Source organism: Leuciscus leuciscus (assembly GCF_965113295.1).
Source record: "Leuciscus leuciscus genome assembly, chromosome: 3".
Lineage (NCBI taxonomy): Eukaryota > Metazoa > Chordata > Actinopteri > Cypriniformes > Leuciscidae > Leuciscus > Leuciscus leuciscus.
Genome location: NC_138727.1, coordinates 31,273,708 through 31,292,499, shown reverse-complemented (window position 1 = coordinate 31,292,499; position 18,792 = coordinate 31,273,708). Strand labels below are relative to the sequence as shown.

The following is an 18,792-nucleotide window of genomic DNA, read 5'->3' as shown; positions in this document are numbered from 1 at the left end:
CATTCCTAATATGCTACATTCTTAAATACCATTAGGGGCAACTGGAGGTATTTTGATGCCAGGCTGTGTGAACAGCTTTCAAAGGGAATGACTGTGTCCGCTGGCATCAGGCCTAACCAGCAGACAGGCACAATGCCACATGGGCGCAGGGTAACAAATGTTCTGCCATCGGGACAAAGAGGCAGCAGACAGCTGTGAAGCCTCAGTCCCACATTCAGTGAAATACAGGTTGCATTTTTATAGTTCAGTCATTTCTAAAACCAAAGAATCTGGTACAGATAATTTTTTTTGGAATAGCCTATATAATTTTGCGATTTAGGCTATTAACTAAGTATTATTTTAATAACAAAGCGTTTGCCTGTGGCTATGGCGCTCTTCGATTTATCGTTCTTGTTCTTGTATGTGTTGTTTTACAGACAGTCACAGTCAGTTTTAGAAACATCATGAACTATTTAAGTTCCTCATGTCTCCAGTAGGTGGCAGACTTACAGTATGTTAATGAATCCTCAGGACAGCGGCACAGAGTTCAGTAGACCGCACACTCGAATGCTTTCCGCTTACTTTTCACGAAAGGCTTTGTTCAGGCCAGGGGATTGTCATTACGAAAGTAACTTACCCTATAAAATATCTAATAATATATATATATTTTTTTTTAATCTGTTTTTAATTAATAAAAGCCTTATCAGATAGCCTATATCAAGGCTATTGGACCTTGATCGTCGTATAAAACGTGAGTGAATTTGATTAAAATTCATATTAATATTATAATATCATCGAATTAATATCATTAATATGGTTAATATAATAAAATGAATATTTTATTACGCTAATATGAGAGAAAAAAAAGATTGATCTCCTAAACAATAAACAATATTTCTGGGTTTTTGACATGGCTGCATCAATCATTTATAATTTTTTTCAGTCTGTTGTTTTCACCAATAAAAAAAAAAAAACTTCTGAAATTTCCAGCCCATTCACCATTACCTTCAGGGGAAATACACAATTACATTAATGTTCCTTGCTTCAGTTCACTATTTAATGGTCTTAAAATCTCTCTTTCGCTTTTGATGAGCTTTTCTTTGATTCAACCTTTTAATTACACTGATTTAGAATCGAATTATTTGTTAGGCCTGAAGCCATTACACAATGTATATTCACATTTAATTTAGAGTCAAGAAAAATCTCTCATTTTTCTCAGTCTCTACACTCTACTGTTATTTGTTTTTAAACTGCTTTTTCAAATCCAGTATGTTCTCTAAATGACATAATGTTTCACTGTTTTTGTGTGCTAGACTAATTTTCCACCACAATGCACATTGTAATATCTAGCCTATTATTAGTGTGTTTTCAGTATAGTTCCAGTATTTGCAGTTATGCGCTTTATTCTCTTTTAATTGAATAGAGATGTGTAATTTTACCCCATCTCCATTGGCTTATGTTTTACTGTGACTAATCTGAAGGTTGTGACCCTCAACATAAGCCTGGCCTGTTTGTTCACATAGCAGTCAAAAACATTGATCTCTGACCTTTAGGATATCCTGTTCTTAAACATTTGTTGTAATAAAAGTGCTACAATAAAATATTACAAACATTACAAATTGCAATAACCTTAATTATTTTATAATAATAATAATAATAATAATAACAACAACAATATATACAGTTTAATGTTGTATAAAATATTTTTTACAAAAAAGAAATCAAATTTTACTAAAGATAGACACATTTTGTGCGACAAGAAATTATCATAGAAGCTTGTTCTGAATAAAAATCATGTTGCAAATAAAGGTGGCAGCAAAAAAGTGGGGTCAGTAATATTAGGGATATAACTGTTACCATTCTGTCACAGTTCTGTTAGTTTGGACTTTTAGTTTGTTTCATCACATGCATTCTGTCTCCATGGTCACGAGCATTATGAGTTTTAGTTCAGCTGTGTTTAATTAGCACCTCATTATCTGCACTACTTAAGTTCCTGCTTGTCTGTTGTTCATTGTCCGGTCTCATATATATGTGTTTGGTTGTGTTTGCACTATAGCTGTCTGTAATAACTTGTGGATTTTTAAATTATCTTGGAAACCTTTAATCTTCGTCCCTTCAGCGACAGAGCAACCGTTACACATGCATACAAATGAAAACATTTTTGATATGGAAATGAACAAAACAAACCCTTCTTCCTCGCTAATGGAAAACGATGTGTTGGAGCAGGCATCTTTCAACCAACACTGGGTGATGCCATTGTAGGGCTTTTGCCCGTAAAATGTGGGCTCTTTACCCTAAATCCTTTATCCTTTCATTTGTTCAATAATTAATTGATTTGATCACCTTGAACAAAACTGAAAATTTCACACAGTGAATTCCTAGATCAGGAAAACTGTTCTGCAGTGTATGTGTTCAGGAAAGAGTTGAGTCTATGGCATTTTGTAATAAACCTGCACCTACATAAGTTCATTGAGCTTTCCTGATCATTTTGAATGTAATAAAGATTCGCTGAAGCTCTCATTCATTTTCATAGGGAACTTTGTTTCTTTGTGACTATTCCAACATTTTGAGACTCTGAACTGAAGGCAAATGACATGCAGCACACACACTTTGCAGCTGTTTACCACATAACTGGAAGATTTTATCACTTAAGATTCACATGAAAATGTATGAAATGCTGGCATTTATTATATATAGACTAATATAATATTAATATAATAGACGAATAACTGTTAAAGGTTTGTTTGCTCAAATTATAATATGCATAAAAAATAACATTAAATTGTTCATTTTTTTGGGAAACTTGTGTGACACTTTTGCCAGCTATTCAGAATAGAAGGTGACTTCATTTTCACATCTTGCTGTCCAAAATAACCTTTAATGAACCTAACAGAAACATAAAGGCATTCTTAAGCAATCTAATTCAGATTCTTCCTTTGTAAAGTTGTATAAACATTGAAAAAAAGTGTAAGAATGACATTGGATTTAACCTTATTTATTTTTTTAAGCTATTGCATTAGTTAGCTATTGATGAGCTGTCTTTCTTAAAAAGTCAGACGTTCACTTTTCATATATTAAAAATGTGTAACCAATCCGCATGCATGGTGACGGGACGGCTCTATCAAGACAATCCCAGTTCCCTTTCCGGGAATGTTCAGATGTGAGGTGAAACGCTTGTATTACACAGAAATAAACGTTTGATCAAAATGTCACAGTAACTTAATAATCATTGAAGGTGGTCTGTTTTAAGGGGTGGGATTTGGTGGATTACCACAAGCTCATGTTTCTCTTAGATATTGGATACTGTTCACTTCCCACTTCCAACTCAAACACACTCTTACATTCACACGCATGAGATTGCACAATAATCAAAGTCATTTTAAACATGGCATTTCAATAGGTTTTTATTTCATTTATCTGTATTTGACACTTTTATTTATTCATCTATTTATTGCCTCTTCGTTTACTTTTTTTCCCCTCCATATTTGCCTCATATAGCTCTTCAGATCAGCCGTTTTATAAATAATCTTTAGTTGAGCTGACATCACTCTCTCTGAAGGACTCAGCAGCTGATTTACTTTAGGCATATGATCTTCCATAATCACAATGTTCATTCCCCACCCATGGCTGTCTATAATTTCCCTTTGAGTATACAATATGTGGAGATCAGATGATTTTAATAATTTTTTATCTTTAAACTATAATAGGCTGAAATACATTTCAACCAAATTTTAACATAAAGCCTGTATCAGACTTTGACAATTAGTGATTGTCATTGTGAGACAATGCAAGATATTTGGGGTAACTGCTCTAGTAAATGTTAATTTAACATCATGCATTTTAAATGAAGAATTTCAAAAAAGAAAAAGAAAAAAAAAGCCCTTCCTTTGTATTCTTGTCTCTCTTCTAATGAGTGCTAGGCTTAAACCAGAAATGTTTTCTTTAATCTGAATAATCAACACCAGTTAGTTTGTTATGTTTATGGCTGCCCATTATTGGCTTAATAGTAGATTATTAACAATATTTTTTCTCATTTCATATGTCACTAAAAAACAATTGACTCTGATAGAGTTATAGACTTTGTAGCCCCAGTTAATAAAGAAAAACACTAAACAAAGAAGGCAGCCAGAGGTCAAGACTGCCATTAACTCAACAGTCAGACTGCATTGACTGAGCTAATTCATGTTTCCTGCAGAAGCTGCAAGAATAGAGTGTGTATGTGTGTGTTGTTTGAAGAAAAAAAGAATAAACGATAGAGCATTCATAGGGTGACATATTCTCTCTCTTAAATTAAACAGTCGTGTCTGTTGTCAAAGTTAAAGTTTGTGCTCTTTCTGTGCTCAATATTAAGAACTGTGAGTTTTCAGTTTTCTTGGTCTGCATGTTTTTAACCAATTTCACAAGACCCCACAATAGTTCCACATTGAAATAAAAAGCTTAATATATAAAGTTAATCAGCTAAATAAGTCCATCCTTTGTCCTAATTTTCCCTTTTCCTTCATCCAATGGCAATTTGCACCAGTCTCACATTCAAAGTTTCATATGGGCAATTACAGGAGCAAACCAGACTAATCTTGTTCTGTTAGGTTGCATATATATCTTGGACCATGCACTTCTATTAATCTCTGAGAATCAATATTTCTTAAACGTTATTATTTTATAATTATTTTTTAATTAACTTACCTATTATTTGTTTGAATTCAGAAATATTTTTTCGTACGTATTTATTTGGGGAATTTAGGAACTTAAGCAATTTTTTTTACAAGGTGGCATGCTTGGCAGGATCTTGGTAAAAGTTCCGACCTTAGTTCAGAACTTTCAGACCTGGCAGCTTTTCAGAGAAGAAGAAAAAACCCACTTTGGTTAAGATTTAACGAATAGGGAAATAAGATTTAATACTTTTTATAGCATAATAAATATGGCAATTAGAACTCAGGACAAAGGCATGAGTTTCGATATTAAACGGATAACAAATAAAATTACAAATTTCAAATGCCAATATGTTTTATGTAATTATCTAATAATTAATTAATATTAATACATCATGTTGTGTAGGCCAATAAGCAGCGATCGCATATGAACTTCAGAAAATGCATGGCTCACTTAAAAATGTCGACTCTTTTTTATTTATGTATTTTTTAGCATGTCTAAAAGACTCAACATAATAATAATAATAAGCACAAAATAATTTCCCTCCTTATCTTCGTAAACAATGTTGCATTGCAGCAAATATTGATCAATAATAAAACATTGCACGCGTTTATTTATTATTGATTGAAATAACTGGCGCGAAGGCTTTTTAATATTAGTAGCCTATCTCACCAGTTGTTCACTTTTAAAGAGCTTCGGTAGGAATTAGAATGGGTAAAACAACTGTAAGATTGATCAGTCGTCGTTTAGGACTGTTTCTTGTGTGGAAGGCAAACAACAGCCACCAAACACAAACCTTCATCACTTTACACGACTCCGCCTTTCCGTCATAGTTAATTAAGAGATCACTAAGTCTCCTCAGTCTCCAGAACTCTCAACAGAACTGCAGAGCTGTCAAAGCACACGATCTCATCTCACTGCTACTTGCTGTTGGGTGGTGATGCTCGGTGAGAGAATAACTCGTTGGACGTTTCCATTGTAGCTGGGCAACAATCACGTGCTGCAAGATTATTGGAAAACTGGACATAAAGTTAGAGTTTACTATCGCAAAAAATATATATTTTGATACCACTTCTCTTAAACATAAGTTTTGTTACCAAAGCTGATTGGCAAAGGCTTGGATGACGACCACCAAAGTTGTCAAAATGTGTGAGGCTATGGAGAGGCGTGGGATGAACCCCCTGGACCACCTTCCACCACCTGCGAGTTCCAACAAGCCCTTAACGCCCTTCAGCATCGCAGACATCCTCAGCAAACCTACTGTCAAACGACCTCACAGGATTCACCGGCTTCCAGCAACAGAGAGAGCCCGGCAGAGCATCACTATATCGAGGCAGACTCTCATCAGTCAAACATCGCCTCTGTGTGCTCTGCAGGAGCTGGCGAGCAAAACGTTCAAAGGTCTCGAATTAGGCGTGCTCCATGCAGCAGAAGGTAAGAGTGTAATTTAAGTTTTAGATTGTAAAATAAATCAATAATAATAATTCAAAATGAATGTACAAATAGTAATAAAAAAATGTGATCTATAAGTTAACAACATATGTTTTACATTGCTTTAACTCATCAAAATAAGTTAAGCAATTTTCATTTGTATTTTTTTTTACAAGCCATACAAGATTCCACTATTTATTTATTTTTTAAGTGTTTAATGCCATTTAAGTTTAAATGACTTAAACATCCAAGTTGATTGTACTTAAACATTTAAGGCAGCAACTTTTTTTCCTTTTTTTACAGTAAAGTAGCATGGAAAACCACTAGTCAAAAAAGTAATTTTGATTAATATTCTATTATGTTAATGTTTTCATTGATTCGTGTTTAAATTAATATTGAATCTGTTGTCATATCAACTTATCAATATGAATGGGTATATAAGGAAAGTTAAAAATCGTACAAATAGCCCTACATTTCTTTATTAGCAATTATTTATTAGCAATATTCTATGTTCTACTACTATTATTAACTTAAATTATGTAACTTAAAATCTGTCAGTGTTACATCATAACTTTTTTTTTTTTTTTTTGACAGGACGGGATGGGTTGACAGTGTTTGGTCAAAGGGACAGTCCTAAAAAGCGCCGAAAATCTAGGACGGCCTTCACCAACCACCAGTTATATGAACTAGAGAAAAGGTTTCTCCATCAGAAATACTTGTCCCCTGCAGACAGAGACCAAATTGCCCATCAGCTGGGGCTGACAAATGCGCAGGTCATAACCTGGTTCCAGAACCGAAGGGCAAAATTAAAGCGAGACCTGGAGGAGATGAAAGCGGACGTGGAGTCGGTCAGATCCACGGGTGTTGTAGTGCCTCTGGATAAACTCGCTAAATTGGCGGATCTGGAGAGGTGTGCAGCTGGAGCCACGGGGCCCGAGTGCTCGCCACGGCTAGGTCAGGAGTACAAGAGTGCGCACAAATTGTGTCTGTCCCCCATGTCGTCTCTCTCGGACCACACAAGTCAAGACTACTCCGAGGACGAAGATGTGGAAATAGACGTTGATGTCTGATGTTAACCACGATTTAAACTCTTTAAAGACTCATATTTGAAGTTGTTACAGTGCGTAACAACACGCATGCATGAACATAAATGATTGTAGTGTTTTCTGAAACTTTTATTTATAGCCAGACTATGTATTTGTTCGATATAGTGTTTGAGCTAGCAGCTGCATAATATATTGTATATAATAAAATGGCTTTAATGAGTGTAATAAGATCATATTTCATAAATCAGGGCAACAAACAGAGCAATACAACTTCCTAATGAGAAAACTATATTTTACAAGTGTATTTATTGCATATTCTTCATTTGTACACAATCGACAGTGACTGCTTTTTGTAAAGTTTTGTACAGTTTACATGCAATATATAGTGCCTTTCAAAATTAGGGCATTGCACCAATGTGTCGTTTAATGTATTGAGTTCGAAAATAAAAACATTTATTTATACCTTTTATAATGATGATGTTGTTGCCGAGTCTGTAAATCAATAACAATCTTATATACACTATACAAAACACTTATTGATATCATGTATATAAATATAAAATAAGATAAGAATATATATATATATATATATATATATATATATATATATATATATATATACACACACACACACACACACACATACATTTCCTTTGCATTAGGCTAATTGTTAATGTATATTAAGTGATTCTTGATAGCGGTAGCCTGCAGAAATAAAAGTCTGAATTGTATAGCTTTACACTGCATTAGGGCCAGTTTATACCTCAATTATATTTTACATACGATGCTGTGAATAAAAAAAAAAAAAAAACAACAACAATAAAAAAACAGTGAAATATTTTCAGATGTTAAACATTTATTGACAGAAAAGGTATTGTGCACGACGACCAAGAGCTTCATACTTTTTTTTTTTTAAGTGCTAACTGCCTTGATTTCTTTCCTCGAGAAAAAAAAAAGGAAGAAAAACATTCTTGGCCCTTTAACGCTATTGTTTTTGCTCTCTGCAGAAGAAACAGAGAGCCTTTGGCTTGCTCCTCTCTCTCTTTCACTCTCCAATAGCGTGACTTGGCTTTTGACCCAACAACGTGTGTTTTTCCATTCTAAGCGAAATTTATGTGAGAAACACAAATCTGGGGCGCTGGGGAGAAAAAAAGGAGAAGAAAGACACAAAAACACCAAGTTTTGGTCCAGTTTCGCCAGGGCTATATAATCCTTTTTGTTCACGGGTGAAGCTGTAATTTCCAGCGTAAAGCATGAAAGCTGAGGACAAATGAGCCATCCACCCTGATGTGACAAGCGACAATGGCGCATGGCTGGACTCCTGCGGCTCACCATACTGAAACAAGTGTGTCCAGCCACATAAAAAAGACGCAAACGTTTGGAGGCCATATGGTTTCTGAAATTTTCACACAATTTCAGACAATTTGATGGATTGCGTTAACCCCTCTTTTAAACAGTTTAACGCAGCGCGAACAAAGGCCATACATTGGAGTCTCTCCTCGAGAAAGCATCTGTACCCATGAATGTCCGCTCTTTTCTTCTCGCCTTTTTAGCTTGGCGTTTTGAACAAGTCAATGAATTACAATGAAACTCTCTCTCTTTTTTTGTGAGGCACTGACTTTCTTCCCCCTTTTGGGGATTTCAAATGATTTGTTAGACTTGTGTGGGGGGACTTTTTAGTTAAAGAATACGTCCTCATTTTGTTGGAGTTTTTCATGTTAAGGAAGGGACTCGTTAAGCGTTCAAACCAAGGCCCTCATGACAGCTTTGCTAAAAGGGGTCTTTTGTTTATAAAGCTTAATTCTCTTGCCTCCTTACCTTGAGCCTATTTGACTTTGAGGAGATTAATAACGAAAAAAATAAATAAATCTGGATACCGTGCTAAAGAGCGTGCATGTGAGCTTTAAAAACAAGACACATTGAGTTTGCTGTCAGTAGCAGGTGTGTCATGTATAAAAGGAACAGCAGGCCAACGACTGCTTTGAACAGTAACTGTAATACATGTTTACCTCTTTACCTTGTTTTGTAAAGAGGAAGATTAAGAGTAAGGCCAAGAGAATGTAGTTGTTATTTTGGCTAGAAACATAATGGTCACAATTTGACCTGTCATCTTTAGAATATTGTCTTTGAACTTCCGGTTTTGCGGTAGCTCTGTATGGTAGGCTATGCGGTCCAGGAGTAATTAGCTGGATAAGTGGATTTATTTAATGTAGAGTTAACGAAATGTATCATGAGCAAACTCGCAGTTTAAAGCAGATGTCTTAACAAATCGTCCCCTTGGAATTATAAGGCTCTATCTGCGTTCTGAGCAGTTTTGAGATATTGAGCTTTAAAGTTTTTCCATTCCATTCGACTGTGTAGAAAGAACCTTTTTATTTTCTAAATAAAAAGTTCCAAAATGTACACAACTTAAAAAAATAAATAAAACATCACATAATGTCAAGAAGTGGTCACAGAATAAGAATATGAAAGAACCTTATAATTCCAAGGGGACGAAATGTCAGTAGACCAGGGAGATTTTAAAACTTTGAAGTTAATTTAAGATAATTTTAAGAATTACTTTGTTTTCCTCTCAAGAAAATGTTTATTTTAAATAAATTGTTGGTTATAAATTATGTTAAAATAATTGATATTTGTGACAAAAAAAACAAAAAAAAAACAATATATATATTAAAATACACCTTGCTTCAATATATATTGAAGCAAGGTGTATTTTAATAAAAAACACCAAGACATTTTTTATTTTAAAGAAGACCAAAGCCTCGTTTATTTTTTTATTTTTTTTATAATTTACTTTTATTAAACAATTGTATAAAGGATGGACCTGATAAAACTGATAAGAACAGTGGTTTAACTTTATTTTTTTAGAAGAAAAAACAACAACATTTAGTAACAGGAATGAACACTGGGTGGAATGAGTGTCCAAGTGTGTGTGTGTGTGTGTGTGTGTGTGTGTGTGTGTGTGTGTGTGTGTGTGTGTGTGTGTGTGTGTGTGTGTGTGTGTGTGTGTGTGTGTGTGTGTGTGTGTGTGTGTGTGTGTGTGTGTGTGTGTGTGTGTGTGTGTGTGTGTGTGTGTGTGTGTGTGTGTGTGTGTGTGTGTGAATGACATTTCTGTGTTGAAGGGATGTACAACTGTGAAGAACTTCACAGCGAAGGAGGTGGAAAGAGAAAGAAGGAGGGAGAAGAGAAGAGAGAGGAGGAGAGAAAGAGGGAAGTTAAGACAAAAAGGGGGAAAAAAAGAGAGTTGTGGGTGTGTCTTGCACCTTCCCTTGTAGAATGCCATGGGTGGGTGTTTCTGGCCCCAGGATTCTCTCCATCTTCTACGAAATATAAGAAAGACAAACACAAAAAGTTTAAGTCACTTCGTGGTGGACTGGCTCCCTGGACGTATGGTATTCACATTGTAAAACTAATGTCTACAATTTAATTGTAACTGTAAAACTCATAAGTCAGGTGAAAATTATTATATAAACTAATATTCACACTATTAAATCAACAAAACAGAGGACTCTACTCACCCCTGTTACTTTAGCTCACTCCTGTTATTTTCCCCAGTAACAGGACTGAAACAGGATTGAGTTTTTAAGCAAAAAGTTATCAAATACACAACATATGGCCACATCATACATGCTAATGAGGACACTGAGCAAATTAGTGACTTAAGAGTTTTTTTTTTTTTAAATAAACAAATAACATCTGAAGAAATAAATGTAGGTAACAGAACAGTATGTTGAGATTGACCTTCTCAGCCATAGTTAGAATTTCATCAAATATACAGAAATTAAAATGAGAGGACTTTGGTTTTCTCGAGATCCAGATCATGCAACTTCCAGATGAAAATGTGTCTTGTGGCTTGTTCCAAGTTTTTTAGTGGGGGCAATTTGTAAGGGTAACAGGACTGAGTGAAAACCCGGGGACCCGACAAAAATGTGTATTTTATATATAACATTATGGATTTCTTATGAAAGAAAATGTGTTGAGTCACAGAACAATGCAAATTTCTTTTATAAAACAAAAATATGATTTATGCACTATTTTAATGATTCATGATAAAGTTTCTGTTTAGATAGAGGGGACATGTAACAAATTCAATTTTTCTATTCTCAGTAGTTTTATTAATGTTTTAAATTATATATTTAAAATTTGCAGTAAAATTAATGTTCAGGAACTTTTCTTAATAATAAATGTATTTTAGATATAATTATTTTCATGCATATTTATAAATACAATGTCCTGGGGACAGAAATCTTACCCATTCGGTGGTGGAATGGCTCATCTATTTTCCTTCGCCATTTGGTAGAATGTAATGCAGAACGTATCGGCCAATTTCACTTTCTCGCTCAAGATCTGTTATTCTGCTGCCCTCTTGTGGAGAACACTCTGGTATTGCAGTCTTGTGTGCCTGCTTGATTTTTTGCAGTTACAACTGGATATGTTAAGATCTTGTTTGCGCATTTACCTCAAATCCGCGGGGGTTTTTTTTATGTATTTGTAAAAGGAATTTTGTGTCGTTTCTTTTAAAAAGTAGCCTATATAGCTATATGTATTTATAATATTTATTTCTTTAAGACTCTTATATACTTCTCGTATAAGTCCACGTTTTACATTCATAGCAAATATTCCTTTAAGTTCTATGCAATATACAGACAAATGGGTGTGATTAAACCTATGTATTAATGAAATATACAACATTTTCAGTATAAGCAACGCAGTAGCAAAATAGAACGTCCACAGCGTATGACGCCAGCGTTACGTCATGACGTTGTTGCTGGCGGTATTTTTGTTTGGGGGTTTTGTTTAGTGTCAAACTTGTGTGTAGAATTCGTTTAAAAGAAAACTTATATATGGTGAGTACCAGCATGACTGCTCAATTTGGATTTACCACATGATATCGCCACAAAATAAACGAAAGCTTTTTCACTTTACAGAACTGTTTCGCGTAGCAGCTAAAGTTATTTGAAACCGTTAGCTGCACGGCTAACGTTCACCTTCTGGATTATAAACATTTTTGAATGTGACGTTATCTGGCTGGAATTTTGCGTATGATCTGCGTTTCTCTTTTCTGCTCTTATGTTTGGTGCTTCTTGTTTGTTTGACTTTTATCACACATCTGTAGAGCCCAGCACCATCGAAGCAAACAGAAATGGAGCAGGACAGCAGCAGCTCTCCGTCTTCAGATGACGCAGGATGTGTGGCTGCAAAAGCAGTGTTGTTGGAGGAGTGTGAGGAGCAGTTTGGACTGCTACAGAAGGTAACTTAAGTTCATTTGCTATGGGATTGTTTTCAGGTCGGTGGTCAGTTAAGGTGAAGTATGTTTTTTGTTATAAAAAATACACAACTCTTTATATGTATACAAGAAGCTTTATTTTTTTACAGCCTATGATCACAAGGCGCACAGACCTGGGTGGTGTAAAGTTACATTTTTGTATCATTGAATGTAGACAAAACAAGTTACATGCAACTGTCTAGTTAACACAAGCACTTATATCTTTCAGATTCAAAATGAGATCATTTTGGCTGACACAGAGGCTGATAATGAGGTTTGTCTTTCTCCTTTATGTACTTTTTATTTGAGAAATCAGTTGTGTGCATATAAATGTTACTTTTCAGTATATACCGGTAACTGTTAGGCCATTCTACAGAATTGGTTCAAAGTCAGAGTTTGAAACATCTTGTAAAAAATGTGTCTTTCCCCACACATGTTGTATACAGCAAATCGTATAATATCCAAGGTACACAATTCTAGTAATTGTGCAGTTAAATCTCATATTTTATTTTCAGAAAGTTTTGGAATATTTTTCCTCTACCCAAATTTGAAACTACCAAAACACAATAATAAACAATTTAATAAGGAGGCTTATATTGACCTATTAAGATTTAGTTTACATCTACCTTGTAAATAGATTTTTTGCTATTTTATTAAAAAGTTTTAACAGGTAAATCAATAACAATTACAATTTTAACAATATTTCAAGTGTATTTTATGAGATTTGTTGTATTTTGAATCCAATCTTTGTTTGTAAAAGGCGTAAAGTTTATCATACTAATTTAAAAGTTAAATTTGGATATACATTGAACATATACATACTACATGATATAGGCTACACACATTAGTTTGGATATACATTGAACCAAACACTATAATATCATCTTAGTTGGTAATTCATATACTTTATTTTTGACAAAACATCTCATGTTTTGGTCGTGACTGCACATATTCGGTAGGGACTAATGTTTTGGTAGTGACCAACTCACATTACAGAATTTTAGCTCTCATACTAAAACATAATAAAATACTAATGATTTGCATAACTACTAAAATTTTGTTTATATCCCCCAAATAAAGGATAATGTGTTCCCTTTTGTCACTACCAAAACAATGATGACGTTTCGGTCATGACTGTTTCAGTAGTGCCAATTTTAGATACTTTTGGGGCTAGATCAAAGATGCTAATCAGCACATGGTTAACTAGCACAGTTCTGAACAGTTCAGTTGTACAAACATAACACATTAACTCAAAATGATGGGACCTATCTCCTATGAATGAGAGGCTATAAGAGAGAGGGACAGGAATTTTTCCTGATCAAAGATGTAGGGGTGTGGTTAAAATCTCAGTCTCAGACAATGGACCAAAACATACACTGTTTCGGTAATGACATGAATTTGCGGGAAATATTTTTTACATAAAGTTTCATGATTTACAAAGAAAATGTAAAATATATATATATTTTTTAACTTTATAAATTGTTTTTGTAAACAACAAATGAAAAAATTGCAAAAGTGATTTCAATATCTTTTTCCCAAGTTAAAATTGAGGGGTTAGGGTTTGGGACAGCCACCTCCCAATTGAAAGTACCCAATAAATGATGATTTTATTAAGCTCACTGATATTTTAAATATTATTGTGGGATTCAATAGATAATAGAAGGATCTTAGTAAACATCAAAGATTTGAATACTTAAATGCTTTTTAAATGTGATTTTTGGTTGTGGTTGCCAAAATATAGTTTATTATTTATTTATTTAGGCCTATTTATTTATTTGTGGGCAGGCAGTGAATCGCCTGATTGCAATCACATCTGAGCTTGAGCAGTGGCAGGAAATGGAACCAAAATGTAAGCTGTTACCTATTGTTTTATGTACTGTTTCAAAATAATATAATATATGCTAATAAATGCAATATTCAAAACTCTTGTAACCACACTTTTAATTGCACAGTTTATGTGAAGACATTTATTATTATTATTATATTATTTTCTAGTGCTGACAACAAATCCTGAAGTCTTAGTAGCTGTTGGAAAAGAAGAGGTACGTAACTTATTACTTTAATAACACTTAATAGGCAGAGAGTGTACCAAAATATAAATGCAGTTACAACTTTCTTCTTACACTGTTTCTCCTCACAGTTGCAAAGACTCAACAGTCAACTTAAAATGGTCCTGTCATACTCACAAGCAAAGTTGGATACCCAGAAAAAGACTTTGAAAAGGTGCGACACAGTGTAGTGTTGTCAAGATACTGAAATTTCTAACTTCGATACAACACCTTGAACAATATCGATTTTCGATACCATGGGGAATACTGTCGTATAGATAATTTATTATCTGAGAATTGTTTGATAATTTGGGTAATTTTGTTGCAATAGCTTACATACAGAACATGGAGGCTTTATTTGAATCGTTTGACAAAATTTACAAAAGTAAACAGTCGGTAATAAAATTTGAACAAATAAATTGCAAATGACAGCACAAATAAATACAATAGAATAAAGAGACAAATGAAATAAACATGGCTTTAAGTTTTTCAGGTGAGTCTAATTGTAGTTTTCAGGTGAGAGATACTACAGAATCTTTGTAAATTAACACTGGATAGTCTCCATTGTAAAAATGAAATACAGATGAATGCTTACAATTAAAGTTACAAAAGTTTCTCTTTTTCTCTTGTTCTTTGATTAACATGACAGACAGCAGCAGGTAGGCCTATATCAGGCTGCTTTCACTTTAAAAGCTTATGCACAGATTCAGTAGAGTGGTGCAGGTGTGACGTCACTTCGTAGGCCAACCAGCAGTTAGCATCAAACTGGTTCCCTCGACAAAAACCCAATAGGATTTTTACACGAGCTTTTGGATTATCGCAAAGAAACAAGCCTTGTGATCAACAAAGGTTTATGATACTTGCATGTTTTGTCCATCAAGATAATTTTCACAGATGAACACAACTTTTATGAATATTGAAGCCTAAATGCAGCTGCCAGATGTAAAAAGCTAAAGGTAGGCTATAAACGAACTACACTACGGTCCCAAGACTTCAACGTCATCACCACTAAGCTTCTGACACAACTTTTATCTAAAAACATTTTCCCAGAACATTTGAGTTAGAATAGTTTATAAAAGCACAATTATAAGAATAGCGAGGTATGTTTTCTTGTTTTGTTTTTTTCATGGTTTTAGTTAACAGTAATAAATATGTTCAAGATTGCTATGCTTAAATTTAACTTAAATAGGACTGAAAAATGCATTCATGAATAATATATACAACATATATAAACTCTGATTAAAAATGTTTTTCAGGGAGCAGACATGGCAAGCTGAGAAGAAAGAAGCATTGAATGCGGTGTCTGAGAAAATCACCAGATTACGACATGAAAATGAGAAATCAGAGCACAGGTTCTTAGTATAATGCTGGGATTAAAAATCACATTATTACATCTGCTTAAAGGGATATTTACCCAAGAATAAAAAATATACTCACCCTCATGCCATTCCAAACCTGAGAGTTTTTATTTTATCTGTAAAAACAAAAGGGTAATTCTTATTCGGTTTGGTTACAATGCATGTGAGAACTAATAGTACTTGTTTATAGAAGATTATATATCTATACACACACTCTTTGTGTTTTTACAATAATGATAATGTGTTTTACATTAATAATCCAATCCTGTTTTTTCCACATTATTTTTTTGCAGTATTTTGCAGGATATGAAGAGAAAAATTAACAATCTAAAGGACTATCATAGCAGTCTGATGGAAATGCTGAGCGACATGTTAGCTGAGCACTTCCCACTTCCTGATCCCCTAGGAAACGGCACAAAGAAAAAAAGAGTAGGTGGTATCTTTACACTCTCAATCAGATCAGAGAATATTGGATTTGTATTTTTTGGCTGTTGCATATAAATATTGGATTTGGATTTTTCAGGCTGCTGCATATGATGCAGAGATTAACCTGATTTCACTGAGTGAGATTATCGAGGTACCCATCACAATAAAACATATTTCTTTTTATATCTTCACGTTATGTTTGTAATCTTTTTAAGAATAGAATGTGTTATTGATTTAATAGAATGGAAATGAACTACAGTAAGTGATTTCTGAGAAACACTGTTGATATTTGAAATCAACCCAAACAAACACACCCCTGCCTTCATTGCTCCGTCCCCAAAATGCACAAGCACGCCATGCAAGAGTGGATGTCTCTTTATTAAAATGATGCTTCATGAAAAATAAAGCGAAGATGACAAACGAAAGACAAGGAAGAACAAAAAATGAACATACAGTACACCAGAGTACAAGTAGGAGTTGGTTGATAGTCGCCAGCAACATAGCAGCTCCAGACAAAATATGACAAAACGATCATGTCATAATCCTTCTTTTCCCAGTGATATTCCTCTCTTTTGAGTCTCTCATTTATCTCTTTCAACAGTATTTATTCAAATCTCCCTATTACTCACTCCCTCTCTCTCTTCACTCATCATGTGTAAACACCCCCTACCTCTGATTGGCTACACATTTGTTGTGCTGCTCAGTCCGATCCACTTTCAACAGTGTTTCTCAGAAATCGCTTACTGCACCTTTAATTTATTAACCCTCTTTTATTTACACATTTAATCATACACATTTATTTATTACAGAGATTGACCAATAAAACATTAGAAACGCCACATGACCCTTATGTGACTACTGATGACACTTTCTGGCCCCCGTACACAGAGATGCTTCTTCGCAATGGTATTGCAATACGCCATCCAGAAGATTGCAATAAAATCCGTCTGGAAATGTTTTTTTAAATCTTAAATGCACTAAACTGAAACTAATTTAAATATTAGATTTTTTTGTATGTCTGTAGTTAACTGTAAATGTCTATTTTTATTTTTAAAAAATCAGAAAAATATTTTCCATTATGGTATCACATTGCAATTGATTGATGATGCAATTGACACATTTTTGCATGTGTCTATACTTAGAATACATGTTTCTCTTCTATAGTTGTGTTGGTGTTTTATTTTACTTTGTATATACATACATTTGTCAAACTGTCAAAAATGAATTCTTAATTAAAACCACCCTAAACATTCCCTTTGACTTTGATGTCTCCAGTGCTGCTTCAAGATGTCGTTTTGGGAAATTTTCATGGTTTGTAAACAAAAACCAAACTTTTTGGGTCACTGAAAAATCTCTAGGCCTACTATTAGTTGTTTAACATGTTGTATGTAGCTTTTAATTTTTTGGGGAATTGTGTGAAATCAGAAATTGGCTTTCAAAAATACACCTCTTCCAACAAAAAGTTTTCAGAAAATGTCATTATATCATCATGTATTATTAAATGTGTAATATTAAAATGAATAAGTAATAAGTTCCTATTTTGTTTTTAAAGTTCTCAATTTGTTAATAGTGCAGTGTTAAGTTGATGTTTATTGGCTTATTTCATTGTTGTGTGTGTTACCCACTGTTGTCTTTATGTGGGTAATACTGTTCTCTGTATCTGTTAATATATTGACCACCGTTTCTGGAGAGGCTATATTTTAAGTCATTGTGTGTTCTTAGCTTACACTGTCTGTGTTAATATCAGTACATTTTACATTAATATACAGATTTTAATAATTCAGGCTGTTATATGACATTATATGCACTAATGACAAAAACTGAACTACAGTCACCAAAACACCATCCCATAATGCTTATGACATTGTTATTGTATTTGTACAATAATGTCCTGGTAACAGCTGGCACAGCTGCTGGTTTTGTCAAATTAAAATGAACAATCAAAAATATAGTTTACACTTAGATTAAATGGAGCCAAAAATAGCTTTGTGACAACTAGCCCCAGGGCATTTTCCTGTGTAATGCCGTTTCCTTTCAACAGAGGGCGCGAAGGCGCTACTTTTTCCACTGTCGGTCTGTTGCCCTTTACCTGTTGAAAAGACTACAGGTAAGGTACATTGAACTAGTTCAGTTCGTGTAGTCGTTCAGAAGTACACTTAAGCCTATATAAATGTCGCATTTATACAATATGTCAATTTTGCTATTCGGATACAACATTACATTGGGCAGTATACAATGCGGCGACACCTTGTGAATAAAAATGTAACGAGCTACTTCATATTGCCCTTCCTAGCCTACTTGTTGGTTTAAACGAATTCGCATTGCTTTAATATAGCTCAAATGTGTGGGACAGTGTGAATATTTAGCCTACATGAGTAGCCTACTAAACTTGACAAAATAGCCTAAACTTATTTGGTCAGACCACTTATCTGACTCCCGATTGATAAACAAGCCACTTACAATCACGATAATTCTTTTGAGCATGCGCGAGACCGTTCTCGAGACTGGCTGGCACCCGACGTTCATCGCTCTACAGTTTCTGCAAGTTAACAATACAATCAGACAAAATGGAGACACAACACGACTGT

At 34.2% G+C, this 18,792-nt stretch overlaps 2 protein-coding genes across 2 annotated transcripts; both read left to right on the top strand.

The window, feature by feature from the left end:
• Positions 1 to 5,750: 5,750 nt before the first annotated feature.
• lbx1b (ladybird homeobox 1b) lies at positions 5,751 to 7,130 on the top strand (the record flags this gene model as incomplete). Its single annotated transcript, XM_082163496.1, has 2 exons — positions 5,751 to 6,063; positions 6,655 to 7,130. The coding sequence occupies 2 exons, from the start codon at positions 5,751 to 5,753 to the stop codon at positions 7,128 to 7,130; spliced, it is 789 nt and encodes a 262-aa protein (XP_082019622.1).
• Positions 7,131 to 11,866: 4,736 nt separating this feature from the next.
• On the top strand, positions 11,867 to 17,464 carry cenpk (centromere protein K). The gene is made up of 10 exons (XM_082164755.1): positions 11,867 to 11,953; positions 12,223 to 12,357; positions 12,602 to 12,646; positions 14,158 to 14,221; positions 14,368 to 14,414; positions 14,513 to 14,595; positions 15,677 to 15,772; positions 16,072 to 16,207; positions 16,302 to 16,355; positions 17,014 to 17,464. Exons 1-10 carry the CDS (start codon positions 11,951 to 11,953, stop codon positions 17,167 to 17,169), a joined length of 819 nt encoding a protein of 272 aa, XP_082020881.1. The 5' UTR covers positions 11,867 to 11,950; the 3' UTR covers positions 17,170 to 17,464.
• Positions 17,465 to 18,792: the final 1,328 nt, after the last annotated feature.